Here is a 19,239-nt window from a genome sequence, read left to right on the forward strand (position 1 = left end):
ACAGTTCTTTTCACCTTTTTTAACGTGACGGCTTTTAAACAGAGGGAGAAAGCCCCCGTGGAGGCCATGGTGTGAGTTTTAGCCACGGGGCTCTCCAAGCCGGGAGCATAATTTGACGGCTGCAGACTCAGGGCTGTGGTTTTCTTTTTTTTTGTTCTGGAGTTCATTATCATGGGACTGATTTGATCTTCTCTTGTCGCCTTGCGCCATACAAAGATTTTCAAAATAATTACCTTTTGTTGCTGCTCAACGAGCAATTCTGAGCGTTGTCCAGCTGAAGCTGGACTTTGAGAAGAGGTTGGATACTTTCAGGGCATTTTAGATGATCAGGAACCATCACTTGTTGTTGCTCTCTCGTTGCAAAGTTTGAGTAAAATAGGCTTGGGAAAAAAGGGCAGGTCTGTGACGTTCAGGGATCCAGTTAAAAGAAAATTAAGAGAAGTTGATGTTTCCTCCTGGGATGGCTGCACTGATTTAATTGCAGCATCTGCGTCAAGTGTCTCCGCGGTATCGAGAACGATGCAAACGCCGCTTTTTCGCAGGCCACCGGACCCTGTACGTGGGCGTGCGGATGCCGCTGGTGAGGCAAAGCCAGCGGCATCACCGTCCCCACAGCCAGAAGCATCGGGAAGAGGAACGGGAGAAGGACTCTGCCCCGACGGAGCAGGGCTACCACTGTAAGTCCCGCCGCAGCGTTCACTGAACTCCTCGGGGCTACGTGGGTGCTGGGGTCTTCTGCAAGCAGGTCCCCGTGCCGGTTTGAGTGGCTTGCTGTTCCTCCGAGGGAAAGCGGCATCATTTAGCAGGACCCTCTCTCTTTTCCCAAACTTTCCTCTTTCTTCTCTTTTTTTTTTTTTTTTTATTTTTTTTTAAGACAGTTAAATGCATAAAGGATTTAGGCTCGCCTTCCTCAGAGGGATCCTGGCTTTAAAAATGGAACTGTGGGGAAGGGAAGGTGCCCATGCTTATGCAGAGGTGGATTAGATGCTTCTCCTTCTCTGGGGCTCTGTGCAAGCCTGGACAGAGCCAGGGCAGAGGGGCCAGCCCGATGTTTATGGTGCCGATCGATGCCCGCTTTGCCTATGAGCGTGACGGGCCGTATTCGGGCACGGTAACGGGACGGGGCTTTGCCTTCTGCCCCCAGACACTCCGTCCCAGCGAGTGCAGTTCATCCTCGGGACCGAGGAGGACGAGCAGCACGTTCCCCATGACTTGTTCACCGAGCTGGATGAGATCTGCGTGAAAGAGGGTGAAGATGCCGAGTGGAAGGAAACGGCAAGGTAAATCCCCGCTGCCGGCCGCGGTGGGAGAGGAGTCCCCTCGCCGGCAGCGCCCGTGGGCTCTGCTTTCCGCTCTCCGGGACTTTGGCAAAGCTTTTGCAGGTGCCGATGCGAGGAGCCTTCTCTCGCCGCCCTGTAGCTCTGTTAAAGGGGTTGCGGAGCTGAGGCCGTTTCCTCGCAATGGGGCTGATCGCGCCTGATGTCCGCAGGTGGCTGAAGTTTGAGGAGGACGTGGAAGACGGCGGCGAGCGCTGGAGCAAGCCCTACGTGGCCACGCTGTCCTTGCACAGCCTCTCTGAGCTGAGGAGTTGCATCATCAACGGGACGGTGCTGCTGGACATTTGTGCCAACAGCATCGAAGAGATTGCAGGTACCGCGCGCGGCGCGTCTCTGCGGGAACGGCCGAGCTCGGTTTGCCGCGGTGCCCTCCGCTCCCGAATCAAACCCTGCCCCAACGGCGCGTCCTTTTCCAGAAACCCCGCTGTGTTTTTAAGTTGGTTTTGGATGCAGGCTGGGCGTGCAACAGTCACACCAGCTTTTTCTGGTGTGTTTTTTCCAGCTTTTTTTTTAAATGTGTAGAGTCAGACAGAAAGGCCAGACGGGGCAAGAAAATTGCATTATTTCGAATGGGAAATAATTATCTTAGCAGAGTGATGAATAAGCACTTTGCTCGTGTTTTTTAGCAAAAGAAACTTCTTGCTTTCGCTGCAAAGGCTGAACTGTATTAAAATGTCTTGCTAAGCAAGGCTGGGCCTGTGTCAGGGGATCCTGCGTGGCACAGCCTTCCCCCGGGGGCTTCAGGGCTTGGGACCTGGGGGGGTTTCTGCTCTGACGGCTTCGTTTCCCTTTGCCATCCCCAGATATGATCCTGGGCCCGCAAGACCAGTCCACGGAGTTTGACGAGCACGTGCGGGCAAAAGTTCGAGAAGTCCTACTGAAGAAGCATCACCATCAGAATGAGAAGAAAAGAAACAACCTTCTTCCCATCGTCCGCTCGTTTGCTGATGTGAGCAAGAAGCAGTCAGACCTGCACCTCCTTGACAAGCCAGGTGAGGGTTCCTGCAGGGTTTGGCACCAGGTGAGGGTTCCTGCAGGGCTCTGGTCCCATTCGACTTGTCCTGGCAGAGGAGAAGCATCCCAATTGCTCCTTGTCCGTCTTTCTGAGTGTCTTTCTTTTTCCTACCAGCCCAAACACTCACCCCTCATCCTTCTCCTACCACTGCAGAAGCTAAAAATGGGGTGAACCACGAGAGCAACGCGATGGACTTAAGCAAGGTGAGACGCTCGTAGCTATCTTATGCCTTTAGGGCCAGATTTGGTCTTGCAAATTTGGCTGCAGAGTGCTGAGGGCTTTGCTTTTGGGGTATTTGCCTGAAAATCGCTTGTTGTGCCTAGGCGCAGCTGCATTTCATGAAGAAAATTCCCACCGGGGCTGAAGCATCCAACGTGCTCGTAGGAGAGCTGGATTTCCTTCGCCAGCCCATCGTGGCATTTGTCCGCCTGACCCCGGCTGTCCTCCTCTCGGGCATGACGGAAGTTCCCATCCCAACAAGGTCTGAACGAGAAGCACAAAGATTTTATTTCAAAAAACCCCCACCCAACGAAAGAACATCAAGGTGCATGCATCAGTTTGGCGTCCCAAGGGAACAAGGCCAGGGGGAGCGAGGACATTTCTCCCACTCGCATCCCTTCCCTGCTGTGTCTTTCAAACCCCTTGGCCAATTTTAATGAAAATTGGCCCAAAAATTAAATTTGCCATCGGTTTTGGTGAATTTCAAATTCCTGGCGGAGTCGGTGAGCCTACGTGTCCCCTCTGGAGCTGCGCTCGGGGCTGGGGGCTCCCAGGGATTTCCTTGGGTGTCCTTTGAGCAAGGACACGTTCTTCTCGCTCATTGTGTTTTTCTTGCCCAGGTTCCTGTTTGTTTTGCTTGGACCAGAAGGCAAAGCCCATCAGTACCATGAGATCGGCAGGTCCATGGCTACTATCATGACGGATGAGGTGCGAGAAGAGAGAATTCCGGGTCATTTTTGGTTTTCTTCACCTCTCTGCAGTAGTGAGGAAGAGGATTTGCTTCCCAACTGCCCGCACCTCTCCAGATAGCCCACCCCTCGTTCACACGCCGAAGCAAACGCACGGATTTGTATCACCCCACCTCTTGGAGGTTGAAATCCCACCCGGTGTGCATCCTGCACCTCCCCGGGGTCCCCAGCACCCTGTCCCCAGTGGTGGCATTGCCAGGGCCAGTGAAACTTCCCCGCTTTAAGCAAAAGGGTATGGTGTGCCATGAGGGATGGGGACCTCGTGGAGGAGATGATTACAAGTACTGTGATGGACAGATTTTTCCATTTGGGGGAATATTTCCTGCCATTACAAGCAGGAAATTTGGGGAAAATGATCTTGCATTTAGCCAGGAGCTTACCGTAGTGCTTAGGACATCGGAGATGGGTTGTCCTCTGAGCAGGTTGCCTCCTGTCGGCAGGTTTTCCGTGACGTTGCCTATAAAGCCGAGAACCGGGCTGACCTCGTGGCCGGCATCGACGAGTTTCTGGATCAGGTCACGGTCTTGCCGCCAGGAGAATGGGATCCATCGATCCGAATCGAGCCCCCGAAAAACGTCCCTTCGCAGGTGGGTGCTGCGGCGGAGGGAGGCGCGAGGGGGACGGGCAGGCCGGCGGCCGGCCGGCCGGGGATGCTGTTCTGGGACCCAGATTCACCAGGTCCCAGTTTGACGCAGTCACATACCCAGACCAGAAGCCCAACAAGCCAGTGGTTACGAATCCATAGCTTTGGCTTATTTCCTTTTTAACAGGGAAAAAGGAAGATGCCAGGAGCTCTCGATGACAGTGCTTCTCACAGCAAGCCAGAGAAACACAGTGGTCCTGAACTGGAGCGCACGGGAAGGTGTGAGCTTTAATAGTTTGTGGGGTTTGTTGTTTGTTTTTTTTTTTTCTCTTTGCCTCTAGAATCGGAGCGTGCACCTTCCCTTGTAGCAGTTTTCTGGGGTTAGTTGGTTCAGTGAAGGGGCTTCACATTACCAGCTCGGTCCCCTGGGCTGGGCAGGTGAGATCTGGGCAGCTGGGCTCAGCCACAGCACCACTGCAGACAGATTTTCTTGATTTGGGGTGGAAGCAGCTGTGTAAATACCTCCAGGGAGAGCTCTGCTGCTTCTCCAAGCAAGGGACAGTTGCAGTAAGAGGGGATGGGCTTTCAGGTTTGGTCCTTTTTCTTTTTGTTGGAGGGGTTTTTTGTGCTTGCTTGGTTTCTGCCGGGTATAAAACGGCCGAAGGAGACTGCTGCTGGTTAGCAATGAAGGTTACTGTCTGCTTGGGCTTGTCCTTCTGCAGCAAAACCCCCTCTGTGTGGTCTTGCAGGGAAACAGTCTATTTGTTTTTCCTTCCTCCAGGCTCTTTGGAGGTTTGATCCTGGACGTGAAGCGCAAAGCCCCGTGGTTCTGGAGCGACTTTCGGGATGGTCTGAGCCTGCAGTGTCTGGCGTCCTTCCTCTTCCTCTTCTGTGCCTGCATGTCCCCTGTCATCACCTTCGGGGGACTGCTGGGGGAGGCGACCGACGGCCACATCGTGAGCAGCTCTCTTGGGTGGCGTGGGGGAGCGCAAAACTCATGCAAAATCTTCGCTGCAGTGAATTTGCTTTGGGTTTTTTCTTCTTTTTCCCATTGATTTATTTCCTCGCCGCTGCCTCTTCCCTGGACAGAGTGCCATGGAGTCACTGCTGGGCGCATCCATGACCGGCGTGGTGTATTCCCTCTTTGCTGGCCAACCTCTCACCATCCTTGGCAGCACTGGACCCGTCCTCGTGTTCGAAAAGATCCTCTACAAATTCTGCAAGTAAGGCCGGCTGCCGCGGCCGAGTGCCGCGAGAGCCTTCAGGAGGCAGTGGTGGAGAAAAGATGTTTTTCTCGTCTTTTTCTCAGTGAGAGTTGTTAGATTTCAGTTGTTTTCTGTGTCGCAGACGTTGCACGCTGCTGCTTTAGTATGTGATGGTGCAAGAGCCCTTGGTCTCTGAAGGATGGATGAGGTTGTTTGGGGTTTTTAGGGTTAAAATGAAGCAGGAAGAGGAGAAGCCATAAGGATGGGGATCCTTGTGTTGTGATGAGTTTGATGTGAGATGAGACACCCTGATTGCAATTCAATTTATTCTTCAGCCCCAGCTTGCTGGTAGCAGGTGACTGGGTGCAAAATCAGCCGGGGTTTTGGTGTTAGGGCATGGGGGTGATGTGGGAGGACACCACCTTCCACAAAGGGCCCTGACCTCAATTAGCCTCCAAGGCCTTAACACAAGCTAATTGTTAAATAACAATCATGAAATAATTGGCCTCTCCTCCTGCAGGTCCGCACCCTGCACCGCAGCCCCAAGGCTGTCTGTAGTAGGACATGGAAAGTGCATTTACCACCTGCAGCCTTGACGTGCTCCTAAATTGCTCGTGATTTTCCCCGAAGGAAGGCACGGCTCGGCGCCTCTTCCTGGCCTTTCCAGCCTTTGTTTGATTTTGGTTTCCCAGGGAGTACGCGCTCTCCTATCTCTCTCTGCGGGCCTGCATCGGGCTGTGGACTGCCTTCTTCTGCATAGTGCTGGTGGCCACCGACGCCAGCTGTTTGGTGTGCTACATCACCCGCTTCACCGAAGAAGCCTTCGCCTCCCTCATCTGCATCATCTTCATCTACGAGGCTCTGGAGAAGCTGAGTCACCTGCGAGAGACCTACCCTGTGCACATGCACAGCAAGCTCGACTTCCTCACCGTCTACTAGTGAGTTTTTTTTTTCCTCCTAAAAGGCTGCTGCCCCTTGGCAGGAGCTCAGGGCTGCACCTCTGTTGCCTTTCCCTCACCCTCGTCTTGGCTTTTCTCCTCCCAGCTGTAAGTGTGAGGCACCAAGCCATCCCAGCAACGCAACCCTGCGTTTCTGGGAGAGCAACGAGATCGACGTGTCTGGCATCGCCTGGGAAAACCTCACGGTGACTGTAAGTGCCCCAAGCCACTACTTCCGCGGCCGCGGGGTCCAGGGGCGTTCACATTTTGCAAAAGTCAGAGCCCTTCGGGTGATGAGGGGCTTCAGACTGTGCTAGTGCTGCTCTGCAAAGGCATTCTTTAAATCTAACGTGTGGTTTTAACCCGCTTGGTCCTGGGAAGGAGAGTCCACCTTGTCCCCCCAACATCGTGGGTAATAACTGTCCTCCTTGACCCTGTCGCAGGACAATTTTTCTGACCAGGAGCAAGGTTAAGTGGGTGGTTTGATTCTTGTAGAAGTTGGAGGACTTAAGTTCCTGCTTGAAGGTAGTCCTTAGCTTCCTTACTTGGTTCCTAAGAACTCCAGTCCTTGCTTGCTTACTCAGCACTGTCTGTAGGTCCATGCATAAATTTGCACGTCTGAGCAGCCTCTCGGGCTGCTGTTGCTGGAAGCAAAGCCCAGGCATAGGATGGGAGGCTCTTCAGGACATCTTCATCCCCTCTTGGCCGTGTCCTGGGAGCCCTTCGCTGGGAAGGGACGATTCGTCTCTTCTCCTTTCCTTCCGCGGTTGTCTTAGCCCTCCTTCCCTGCTCCCTCTTTCTCTATCCCCAAGAACTTCCAGTGTTTCCTTCCCCTCTTGGCGTCTTCTTCAGCCACGGTTGCCTGCCATTCGAGCGGAGGATGTGCCATGGGTCTGTGATATGGTGTCCCATCACATCTCGCCTCTCCGCTCTCCTCTGTGCGGTTCGATGTGTCACTTGTTCAGCTGCTGCTCATTCAATATAAATCTCCGTCAGCAGCAGCAGCAGCAGCAGCAGTTACAAGGTCATGGATCTTGGACCAAGATCCTCAAAAGCCCCGAGTTATCCCAGGTTTCCTTGCCGCACGTGCACTACCTTTGTGTCCTGACGCTCTGTTTCTCCAGGAATGTCGGTATTTGCATGGAGAGTTTCACGGACCTGCCTGTGGACGCAATGGCCCCTACGCGCCTAATGTCCTCTTCTGGTGCTGCATCCTCTTCTTCTCCACCTTTGTCCTGTCGAGCTTCTTGAAGAAGTTTAAAAGCAGCCGTTACTTCCCAACCAGAGTAGGTAGAAGATGGTGGCCGGCAGCAGTCTCCACACTCATTTCCCAAAATGGCTTTCCCGGAGCGCTAAGCAGTATTTGCCACCGCTTGGTCAAGCTGGGAAACATTGACCTTGAAGGCCAAACTCTCCAGCAGCTTGGATGTCCCTCCCTCGTTTCCATGAGTGCTAAACGACCGTGGCGTTTCCCACCTGCCTCGCGACCTGCCCCCGAGCGATATTTTGCTCAGGCAGTGGGAAAAGAGGTCTTCCAAAGTTGTGGGGGTTTATTTGCCTTTTTTTTTTTTTTTTTTTAACCTTCTGTGCATTATGCTCAAGGGGAAAGTTGGTTCAAATGAGGAGCTGCCATAGGAAAAGACACTTTTTCTTCCTTTTGAGGAACATACGATGCCTCAGTACGCCTTATTCCCATTTTAGCTGTGAGCGTGGCTGCAGTGGCAGCCATCTGCTTCCTTATTTGTTAATATTTTTTTTACTTAAGGTTTGAATTCAAACAACCCTCTTCCACCTAATTAAACTCTTTTTTTTTTTATTGTCTGACACCAGCTCTCACAGAGACAAGCACAGCAACAGTAGCTAACCAAGGGATTTGGCTGCATGTCCTCAGAGTGGTGGGATTTTGTTAACCAGCCTTAATGTTGTTGATGTCTCTCATTTTTCCATCTCATGTTGCGGCCCCCTTTGCGATGCCCCTTTCAGCTCTGGTTTCTTGCCCCAGGTGCGGTCCACAATAAGTGACTTTGCTGTTTTCCTCACCATCGTCATCATGGTGCTCATTGACTTCATGACTGGGATCCCGTCACCGAAGCTCCACATCCCCCATATGTTCAAGGTAGGGGGGGTGTTGTGGCACGGAGCGGGTTTCACCAGGGCAGGACAGGGCTGAGTCTGGAGGAGATGCTGGTGGTGTGACCATCTCCTCCTCCACCTCCAAGTGCATCGTTTCCTCCTGGATATGAGAAGACAGCCCCAAAACTAGGTACCTGCAGGAGAAATAGCTACAGGTGCTTGCAAAGAGGATGCTGGCACTGCTGAGCCCCGGGGTGACGTGAAACCAGGGCTGGGAGATGCTGTGACACGGGGATGGAGGGGGAAAATCCAAGCCGGTGAAGTAGCTGGGCTGGGAGACGAGGCTGATGTGTGTGCTTTGTTGCAGCCTACCAGAGACGACCGCGGGTGGTTCATCAACCCCATAGGACCCAACCCTTGGTGGACGGTGGTGGCTGCGCTCATCCCAGCTCTGCTTTGCACCATCTTGATATTCATGGACCAGCAGATCACTGCTCTTATCGTGAACAGGAAGGAGCACAGGCTGAAGGTAAGGGGCTGCAGGAGACAACCCCATCCGCAACCCGCTCTGGGCTGCAGGTACGGGGAGAAGCTCCAATTCCAAATGCCTTGTGAAGGCATTGGTTTGGAACAACGTCAGGCAGCGTGGCAAGATGGTCTCCTGGCTTAATGATGACACAGGGAGCAAACGACAACAGGGGAGTTCAGATGAGCAATCTTTCGGAGGAGCATATTAAGCTTAGAGCGTTGTAGAAGCACGCTTTTGTTTTAAAATGTCAGCAGCAGCTGGGGAACGAATCATTTTGATGTGCTGCCAGGGATAACTGAGAGTCATATCTTACTCGCAAGTGGTAGAAATGTCTTTATGAATGAAAAATAGTAAGGTGGTTTTTTTTTTGTTGAGAAGTAGATACAAACTCCCCAAATCCACTTTGTCTGAACTGCTGCCGGATTGTCATGCAAGGTGCTTGCGCAAAGACTGGATACATCCTTATTTGTTTCCAGTTCGTGTTTTAAATTTTCAAGACGTCGACTTGAGCTCCTACAGGGTTGTTTGGGTCTGACTTGCGACGTTGTCCTTGCTCTTGTCCCGTGAGATGCTCTGTTTCTTGTTTCGCTCCGCGCAGAAAGGATGCGGGTACCACCTGGACCTCTTCATGGTGGCCGTGATGCTGGGGGTGTGCTCCGTGATGGGGCTGCCGTGGTTTGTGGCTGCGACCGTCCTGTCCATCACCCACGTGAATAGCCTCAAAGTAGAGTCTGGCTGCTCAGCTCCAGGAGAACAGCCCAAGTTTCTGGGGATACGAGAGCAGAGAGTCACTGGCTTGATGATCTTTGTGCTCATGGGCTGCTCAGTCTTCTTCACTTCGGTGTTAAAGGTAAGAGGAAAATGGAAACCACCCAACAACCGCGAGCTTTTTGGAGGTTATGCAAAACTAGTCCCCTTTCTCCAGGCCTGAGTAGCTGTGGAGCAGAGGAGGAGGTGATCCCAAACCTTGGGGCTCGATCCGTGGTGGGAACCACCCTCGGTTGCACTTTCCAGCCCTTCAGACCCCAGTTTGGCACGCTCGAGCCAAGCGAGCAAGCCAACTGCTTGGATTTTCAGATGTCTTTCAGGCCCACCCGTGTTTATGGGTTACGATGAAGCGTATTTAGAGCAGTACCTCTGCTCTTTCAACCAGGCAGCACGTTACCGGTTGCAATTTGTTCCCCCAGATGCCTCGGAACAGCCGTTCCCAGTAGCTAAACGCGCTGAAATCGTCCCCGTGGGCTTCCTTGCGTGTTGCCACAAGAACACGTACAAATGTTTTTCTACCGTCGCAGAACGCGGCATATGGTAGCATGGGCGAAATCACCTATTTTCCTCCAACCTTTCTGGAAAACAGGATTATTCTGATGAAGTGTAACTCAAAAGCTCAGCCTAAAGCAGAGCATTAAATCATTCGCACGCACAAAATCTCTGATGGTTAAAATGCGACACTTCTCTAACCCTCTGGAAGCTGGAAGGCTTTAGGCAATTTTAGGCAGGGACTGTAGAAGAGAGCGGTAATACTGAAAATGCAATTTGAAAACAAGAATGCACTAACTTCTGTATTTATTTTTGGAGTTTATACCAATGCCTGTGCTTTATGGCGTCTTTCTCTACATGGGTGTGTCGTCGCTCAGAGGAATTCAGGTACGGCCTCTTTTACAGCGTGTTGGGTCCCTGGTATTTCATCTCTATAGAAGCAGGTAAAAAAAGCAGTGGCATGGGGGGAAAAACCCCTCTCCGAAAGCAAGCGATCAAAATATTTTGTGTAAGAAAAAGATTGGAGGAGGCACAGGAGGTGTATAGGGCCGGGAGGACCGGGCAAGTTCAGGGCAGGTTACAGGAAAATGGGGGAATTCAGCGCGAAGGGAAGGCGATTTCTGTGGCTGGTGGAAATCCTTGCTGGGGGATTCAGCGTGCTGAGAAACGCTGAGAACAGAATAACGGGGAATAATTGCAGTTCGGTGGGCAGCTCTCGCGGGCAAGCCGGTTTATAGATGGAGCGGAGGGAAAATTGGGTGCTGCTCGCAGAGGAACGCGGTGGGATCCAGGATTTCTCATTGCAAGTGAGATCCTGAACACTCCCTCCGCGTCTCCCCGGGGCCAGAAACTTCTCACTGTTATTTTACAGTTCTTCGATCGCTTGAAGCTGTTTGGGATGCCGGCGAAACACCAGCCGGATTTCATCTACCTGCGGCACGTCCCCTTGCGAAAGGTGCATTGCTTCACCATGATCCAGCTGATCTGCCTCGTCCTGCTCTGGGCCATCAAGGTGTCGCGTGCCGCCATCATCTTCCCCATGATGGTAAGAGCCGGTGCTGCTCGGCGTCGGGGTGTTTGTAGCGTCGGAGCGAGCTGTGGCATCATCTCTGACCTCGCTGCATCTTCCCTCTCATTCGTGAAGGTTTTGGCTCTCGTTTTTGTCCGGAAAGTGATGGATTTCTGCTTCTCGAAGCGAGAGCTCAGCTTTCTGGATGACCTTATGCCAGAAAGCAAGCAGAAGAAGTTGGACGATGCCAAAAATGAAGCCAAAGAAGAAGAGGTGAAGCTTGCTGGGTGCTCGGGGCCGGGCGTCTCCCTCGGGCTGTGAGATTGCCTCTTTCTGCCACAGCTCGTCTTTAAATGTCGGGGCAAGATCAGAACTAAACAGAAACGGATCCTAATAGCCTGGATCACACATCGTAACCTTTTGTCCTAAATTAGCAGTGAGCTTAACACTTGACTAGAGGTATAATTTTAAAAATGAGTCCTATAATAAAGATTATTATTATTATTATTATTAATACTATGGAAAGGTTTACTCATAATAGCGTTTTTTAATCCCCCCAAAGTATTTGGAGTGAAAGGTCTTCACCCTGCTGCACTAATAGCTAAAGCTGCCGCAGGTCAGGAGGAGAGGACAGCGTGCAACGTCTTTACTGGGTGCTGAGTTTATCTCCGCTTTGATTAAAGACCGAGAACTTGATTTGTCCCTTTTCCGTCAGGAGTCCCAGAAGGTGATGGAAGCTGCTGCTGCAAATTGGGTTCAACTGAAAGTGGGGAAGACCAGCGACTTGGATATCCCACAGCAAAGCAGCGACAGGTAAAGTGCCACCAAGCGCCAGGACCCCCGGCAAGATTCGTTTGAAGGTGTTTGGCACCGTCTTTATCGAGCGTCCCTCGGTAAAGCGGTCCGCTCGGCGGGAAAATCAAATTTCTGGGCAGGGCTGCCGGAGGCGATGGCGGGGCTCTGCCCCTGCGCAGAGCGGCTGCACAACTCCCATTTAACCCCCAAAACTTGCATCATCAGTGACTTTAGGGTAGCAGGAGATCCTCATATTTAAGAAAGAGGTGGTGTAGGCACGACCTGTAGCAGCAGTGGCTTAGGAGCCCGCTCCAGGGCTAAACGCCAGCAAGAGCCTTTGCCTGGAGCTGTTGTTCTACAGGCTTGCCTCCCGAAACTCCTCATCCAGCAAAACCTCCGGTGCTTACGCTGAGCTTTGGTTCCCCGGGCCCCCCTGGTCCTCTTGCTGGTGCTAACGCACTTGGCGGCAGCAGTTCCCGTAATCACGGATTGCGATGTAAAATATTTATTGCAGGACCGATCCTTCCGAGATTAATATCTGGGATGAAATGTCGAAAACGACCGTGTGGAAGACTCTCCCTATGAACACAGAAACAGTCTGAATTTGGGGAGGAAAAAGGTAAAGGACCGCATGCGAGCGTGACGAGACGCGCGCGTACGGTTTTCCCGTGCTTCGGCCGGCAATGCTGAGCAAACGAGCAGCGGCGAGGACGGTGGCACGCCAGCCAGCTCCTCTCTGCCGCGGTGGTCCCACGAACGGGGCTCAAACCCCATCTTCCACTGATGATGCTCTCCCTTTTTTTTTTTTTTTCATTCTTCCCCCTCCCCAGTTTTCATGTTTAGGAATCTTGACTTTGAAGGAGAGGAGCGAGAACGTGACTCAGGGATGTGCCAACGCGGACACGGGGAGAAACTGCTTTTTTTTTTTTTCCAGTTGGAGGATTCCCATTAAAGCCATGCAGACGTCTTCAGTTATCCTTGGTGTGCTTCAGGCATTCAGTATCTCTAGACCAGCAAACTGAGGTGCACATCACGGTCAATGGGAGTTCGGTGTTGTTGAGCCTCCGTGCGTACGTGCGTGTGTTTGTTGCAGTTGCGTAGTGGTAGAGGGACTGCTACCGCTTTATCATTCAGTGCTATTTTTTTAATATCTAATTCCTCCTCTCCTTTCTCTTTTTTTTTCCAAATATAAACTCATGTTTATGTTCCAAATAGTTTACTGTTATACTTGACGCCTTCTCCGTTTTCTTCTTTATCACGGCCGGGTTTTTGGTCTGGTTTGGGGTCCAGGCTTTCGTTCACTCCTACGTCCCTTACAGGTAGGAGAGGGATGTCCTCCCTGGCGGGGCAGCCTAAGGAGCGTCCGAGCAGTTGGGCTAAGGCGAAGGAAAAGCGTTTGCTCCCTGCCCTCCAGTTTTACAGCATTTTACTTTATTTTAATTTTCATTTTTATTTTCTTTTTATTTTCTTTTTGACTTTTATTTTTCTTTTAATTTTTATTTTTTTTATTTTTATTTTATTTTAATTTTATTTTTATTGTATTTATTTTCTTTTCCTTTGGCTCTGCCATCAGCCTGGAAGCTGCAAAATGCAGAAATGCCCCTTTCTTGTCCCCTGGCCGTAAACCGAATATAAGGGACCACTTAAAATCGAATACTTTGAATACAGCGTATGGTTTTGGGAAAGGCCAGGTGAGACCTGGGGCTCTGCGTCCCTGGGCTGCCCCCCCGTTGTTCCTCCGCTTTCCTTCCTTTTACCTCCCTGGGACTCTAGGGGTTGGTTGTTTTGTTTTTTTCTTTTTTCAGCCCTGTCCTTGCAAAGTCTTTTCTCTCGCAGGGTGGGACGAGCTGGGAGGAAAGCGGGAAGCTGCCTTCTCCTCCTCCCTCTCCCTGCCGCTTTGCAGGAACAAGCTGTTCAGCAGAGACGGTTCTCGTGCCCCCTTCACGTTTTGGGGGGGTCCTTGGGCTGCGGCGTCACCCCAGGCACATGCGGTCGAGTCGGGTGGCCCTGGAGCCTGGGAGGAGAGGACAACCCAGAAGAAAAGGTCCCCTTGCAGCCCTGCACCTTGCTGGGGGCTCAGCACCTGCTCCAGGCTCTTGGCGGCTGCGGCCGCTGCCCCGCGCCCAGCTGGGACGGGCGCACGAACCCTCCTGCCATCGGCTTCTCCCATCCGCCGCGGGAACCGTTTTGTGCATCAAACCGACCCAAAGTGACGTGCGGGTGGGGAAAAGAAAATGTGAAATGGCTCTGTAAGGGTGAGAGCGGCACATCACCGAGCAGGGCCAAAATCGGACGCTTTTACGGGATGGGGCTTTGCAAACCGTAGTTTGACGGTTGCCGGCACGGCGGGGTGACCGGTGGAGGGGGAGGAAACTGGTTTAGCTCTTCAAAAAGGAGGGGAGGCCAAAAAAAAAAGGGGGGTGTGTGTGCTTGGAGGAAGGGAAAGGTGCAAAGCCTGGGTTTTCTCGCTGCTCTTCCTCCGTGCACCTCCCGTCCACGCTGCCTTCCTGTGCTGCTCCCCCGTGCCGTCCCTCCCTCCCCAGGGAGAAAAGGTCGCAGTGGGGGAGAGCCCTGAGCTCTCCACCAGTTGGAAAATAAACTTGAATTCCCGTGGAGGTAGAAGCGTTAAGCCGGTGACGGGCATGGGCGTGGAGCTGGGCGGTTGTGGTACCAGTCCCCTTGCTGCCCTGTCCCTAAATGAAATTATTTGGCTTCTCGTAGCGGCCAGTTTTTCTTTTGTCCTTGTTCTTTTCCGTAAGAGGAGAGCGCAGGGCTGGACTCGGCTCCCTCCTGGCAGGGGCCGGAGGCTGGGATTGTTCCCTGCGCGTGCCTGGCGTCTCTTCGGCTCGGAAAGAAAGAAAAGACAGAAACCCACCCGGGAAGGAAAACGGGGCCGGGCTGAACGAAGAGCTCCCCAGATCTCCCGGGAGCCCCTTCGAAAGAAGTTTCCTAAAATGTAGGTGCATGGAAATCCCTAAGGGGGGAAAAAAGATGTAAAAAGGTAATAAATAAGGTGCTGGCACTTTTTCTTTTTTTAAATTTTATTTCATTTTTTCCCCCCATGTGCTACATTTAGAAATACAGACACTATTTTTTCATTTTGGAGATGCTGAAATATATTTATTTTATGGTAAGAGATGCTCTAGTTTGGAAATGCTCCGTGTTGTAAATAAAACTGAGCGGGGGAGGGGGTTGGAATCCATCAAGCAAATCTGTGTTATTTATCACTTTGAATCTTTGTGTGTTTTGTTTTGTTTTGTTTTAATTATTCTTTGATTGATTTTGGGTTCCTTCTGTGAAACTCAAATAATATAAATCTGTGTCGCCGTCTCGTGGGTCCCGTCCGTGAAGGGTTGATGTTGGCTGACGGGTCCACCCTCCTGAGCCGTGTCTGTCTGATTTTTCTCTTGTCACCCATTGAACGTAATGGGAAAAGAATATAATAAAAGTCTCGTGTGTCTTGCTGTGCCGCTCCCGAGTCTTTTAAAGGGAGGAGAGGAGTTGGAGGCATCTTTGGAGCTTTTTAAGGGGGGGTTTGGAGTGGGCAGCGCTGATTTGGGGGAAATCCATCTCCCTGGGATGTTGGGTCAGGAACCAACCGATTGGGGAAAGAGTTGAAATCAGTGGGTTTGGGGTTTTATTGATTTATGTAATTTAAAAAAAAAAATTCTTTTAATTTCTCTATGCAAGTGATGGCAATGAGCTCTGTGTTGCAGGAGGGAGGCGACAGCAGCATCACCCACGTCACCTCTGCCAGACCGGGGGTGTGCGGGGAGTTCAGAAATGGGACTTGGGGGGGTGAAGGTGTTGGTACAGGAGAGAAGTCGCCCCATCCAGAGTGAGCAGATCCTCCCCCCTGCCTATTTTGGCTTTTTTTTGGACCATTTGCAACACAATTAATTACCATTCAATCCAAAGGTTCTAGTTATCTTCCTTTTTTTTTTTTTTTTTTTTTTTTAAATTTCTTTCCAAATCCCTTCTGGCACAGGTCTGTGGGGTCAGGCAGGTTCATCCCGATCACCCTTTTACCTAAAACTTGAGGAATTGAGAGAAAAATGGGGCACTTGAGCCAAGCCGGGGATCGGAGCCCGGTGCCTCAAAATCCCCCGGGACCAGCGGCGCGCGGGATCCCGATGGGATGCTCGGAAGCATTGGAGACGTCACCAACCGGCTGCCGGATTTAACAAAGGTTTTATTACGGTTTAGGGAAAGCCGCAGGATCTACAGCGCCCTCGGAGCTGTTAGAGAGAAAATGAAGCCGGAGAAATCCAGGTTTGAAGGGAAGGCTGATCCGCGGGTGCAAATTTTCGGAGGAGGTGACTGGGAAACACCGAAGGGATTGATTGATGCGGCTGCGTGTGATGGATAAATCCTTCCCGTGGAGCATCCCATCGCTGGCAGTGATGGACGGGTGCAACTATCCCCAGGCTGATGCTGCTGGAAAGCTGATGTTGCCGTTTAATTGTACCTTCAAAATAAAAATCAAACAACCACCAAACAGTTTCACGGACTAGAAACTCCCCCTAACATCAGTTTAGGAGCTTGGGAACAGCGGATTTTCTCGTTCGCAAAGGAGCAAATGCTTTGCTTCGACGAGACCGCAACGTGGTAATATCCCCTGTAAATGCAAACGATCCCGCCGCGTTGAGACTGAAATGAAATGCAAAACGTCAGCACGGAGCACGGCAAGAACAAAACAGCCTCTTCCCATCGTAAATTATCAACTCTCCCCCAAAGCAGCTTAATTTTCCTTGTTTTATTTTATTACGAGTAAACACCAGAGAAGCCCCGTGAGCCAGCAAAAATGAGAAGCAGAGTCAGGCGTAGGAAGCCAGACTCTGACTTTGCACCACACCCGCTGATTTGTGGCTACGTTTTGAAATGATTCCTTTATTTGTTTTTAATGGGCCACGTCTGCTGTTTGGGCTGACTTACGTGACCGGTGGGAACGCGGCCGGGAAGGGGATGCCACGGGGCTCCTCCTTCGGGGACCTCTTTGCGGAGCTGCCGAATATAAGAAAACAGGTGGAGAGAAAACTTCTAAAACTGCGTTATCGACTGGGATCGTGGCGTGGTGGGAGGTTATTTCCCAGCGTGGTCCCCTTCCCCTCTCCTCTTTTTACCTGTACCGCTTGGTGTTGATGAGCCAGTGCACAAAGTCCTTGGCCTTCATCTTGTCCAGGTAGCGGGTGAAGTCGCTGGTGAAGGTGCCTTCCGAGTGTCGCTTGATGTTGGAGGCGAAGCTTTGGGCGCTTTGGGATTCGTACGACTGCCATCTGCTCGGGAGAGGAGGATGGGGGAAGAAAATGTGGTTTAATGCACATGGTGGCATCCTGCATTGTCCCTGCGGGAGGTGCCCAGAGCGGGGGGTGTGTCCTGTAAAGTACTTTACTGTGTGCAGCATCCTCCAGAAAAGCTCTAATAATAAAGAAAAATAATTTGCAGTCTCGGGAGGGTCTGCCAAGCCAGGCCAGGGTTGTCCCCACCATCATATATACGCACTATCCTATCCCATATTATTTGCCCTACTCCTTGCTCGGCTGTGGTGGGTTCATGCCTGGGAGGGAGGGAGGGAGGGAGGGAGGGAGCGTGGTGCCGCCCCGAGGTTTAGATCAACCTCCTCCAGCTCCAGGACAGAGAGCTGACATTGGGGTCCCCCCCTTCCACAAATTCCCCCCGGCAGAAGATCCCCAAAGGATTTTCCTCCCACACAGCTGCCGGCATGGAGCGGGGCTCAGCACCCAGCCCAAATGTGTTGGGTTTGTGTGGCAAGGTTTTGGTAGCAGGGGGGGCTACAGGGGTGGCTTCTGTGAGAAGCTGCCAGAAGCTTCCCCTGTGTCTGACAGAGCCAATGGCAGCCGGCTCCGAGATGGACCCGCCCCTGGCCAAGGCCGAGCCAATCAGCGCCTCTGTGAGAACATATTTAAGAAGGAAAAAAAAACCAGTTAGAGAGAGCTTTTGCAGCCGGAGAGAGGAGTGAGAAGCTGTAAGAAACTCTGCAGACACCCAGGTCAGTGCAGAAGGAGGGGCAGGAGGTGCTCCAGGCACCGGAGCAGAGATCCCCCTGCAGCCCGTGGTGAAGACCATGGTGAAGCAGGCTGTCCCCCTGCAGCCCATGGAGGAAGGATGAGGGGGTGTAGAGATTCCCCCTGCAGCCCATGGAGGAAGGATGAGGGGGTGCAGAGATTCCCCCTGCAGCCCATGGAGGAAGGATGAGGGGGTGTAGAGATTCCCCCTGCAGCCCATGGAGGAAGGATGAGGGGGTGCAGAGATTCCCCCTGCAGCCCATGGAGGAAGGATGAGGGGGTGCAGAGATTCCACCTGCAGCCCATGGAGGAAGGATGAGGGGGTGTAGAGATTCCACCTGCAGCCCATGGAGGAAGGATGAGGGGGTGCAGAGATTCCCCCTGCAGCCCATGGAGGAAGGATGAGGGGGTGCAGAGATTCCCCCTGCAGCCCGTGGAGGACCCCACGCCGGAGCAGGTGGAGGCACCTGAAGGAGGCAGTGGCCCGTGGGAAGCCCACGCTGGATCACGTTGCTGGCAGGACCTGTGGACCCATGGAGAGAGGAGCCCACGCCGGAGCAGGTTTGCTGGCAGGACCTGTGACCCCGTGGGGGACCCACGCTGGAGCAGTTTGCTCCTGAAGGTCTGCACCCCGTGGGAGAGACCACGCTGGAGCAGTTCGTGAAGGACTGTAGCCCGTGGGAGAGGCTCCATATAGGAGCAGGGGAACGATGAGAGGAGTCCTCCCCGTGAGGAGGAAGAAGCGGCAGACTCAAAGATTAATTAGAGTTGTACATTTTTTATCTTTGCTGGATGCCTTAGCAGTTCAGGGGGAGTAAAATGCCACCCCCCACCCCCCCGCATTTGCTGAAACTTTGGCGTTTGTTTGCCTGTCACCACGCACTTTCATTGCTCTGGTTTAATTTCTTTGGTGGCATCTCCGTGTGAGGCTCGCTGCGATTTCGGGGATGCTGTGGTGGCCGGGGAAGGGCGATGGGATGCTTGGAGCATCTCACCACGGACCCGGAGGTCCCCACTTGTCCCGTTTCCTCCCACGTTTGCTCCTGAAGCTTTAAAACTTAATAATATAAAAGCAGCGGGGGATCTGAGCCGCCCCGTAACGGGTATTTTCCCAAGGGTTTGCGCCTCAGTCGTATGTTGGCAGCTTGTGCTGTGAAACACACCAAAACGCCGCTTATGCCTTTCGCCCCGGCGTTTACACCCCATTTCTCTCCTCCGGGTAGGTTTGGTTCAAAACAGAGCTGGTTTCTCCCCATCCACTAAGTTTTCCAAGCAGGATGAGTTTTGGGGTTGCGTGGCTTTAAATAACCGCCCATGCCCAAGATTCCGATTCCAAGAAACGGTCACTTTTTGTGTACCTGGAGTTGGTACACAGCGGGCGACACTGAGCTCCTCTCGGTGAGGGTTACTGCGGTGTCCTGGGGGGGGTCTAACCCCCCTTGATTGATCCCCAAAACCCCAAAACCGCTGACCGACGTCAGGATGAGCCAGGACGAGGGTT

General features: G+C 52.4%; 1 protein-coding gene across 1 annotated transcript; it reads left to right on the top strand.

The window, feature by feature from the left end:
• The first annotated feature begins 556 nt into the window (after positions 1–556).
• Positions 557–12,314, top strand: LOC129200550 (electroneutral sodium bicarbonate exchanger 1-like). The gene is made up of 22 exons (XM_054811873.1): positions 557–677; positions 1,145–1,280; positions 1,490–1,650; positions 2,141–2,329; positions 2,467–2,555; positions 2,676–2,833; positions 3,192–3,279; positions 3,761–3,907; positions 4,091–4,182; positions 4,685–4,859; positions 4,993–5,126; positions 5,801–6,046; positions 6,153–6,258; positions 7,171–7,332; positions 8,049–8,162; positions 8,487–8,648; positions 9,247–9,498; positions 10,227–10,295; positions 10,780–10,953; positions 11,053–11,190; positions 11,633–11,730; positions 12,227–12,314. The coding sequence occupies exons 1-22, from the start codon at positions 572–574 to the stop codon at positions 12,312–12,314; spliced, it is 3,084 nt and encodes a 1,027-aa protein (XP_054667848.1). The 5' UTR covers positions 557–571.
• Positions 12,315–19,239: the final 6,925 nt, after the last annotated feature.

This window comes from Grus americana, unplaced genomic scaffold, assembly GCF_028858705.1.
Source record: "Grus americana isolate bGruAme1 unplaced genomic scaffold, bGruAme1.mat scaffold_286, whole genome shotgun sequence".
In the NCBI taxonomy this organism is placed as follows: domain Eukaryota; kingdom Metazoa; phylum Chordata; class Aves; order Gruiformes; family Gruidae; genus Grus; species Grus americana.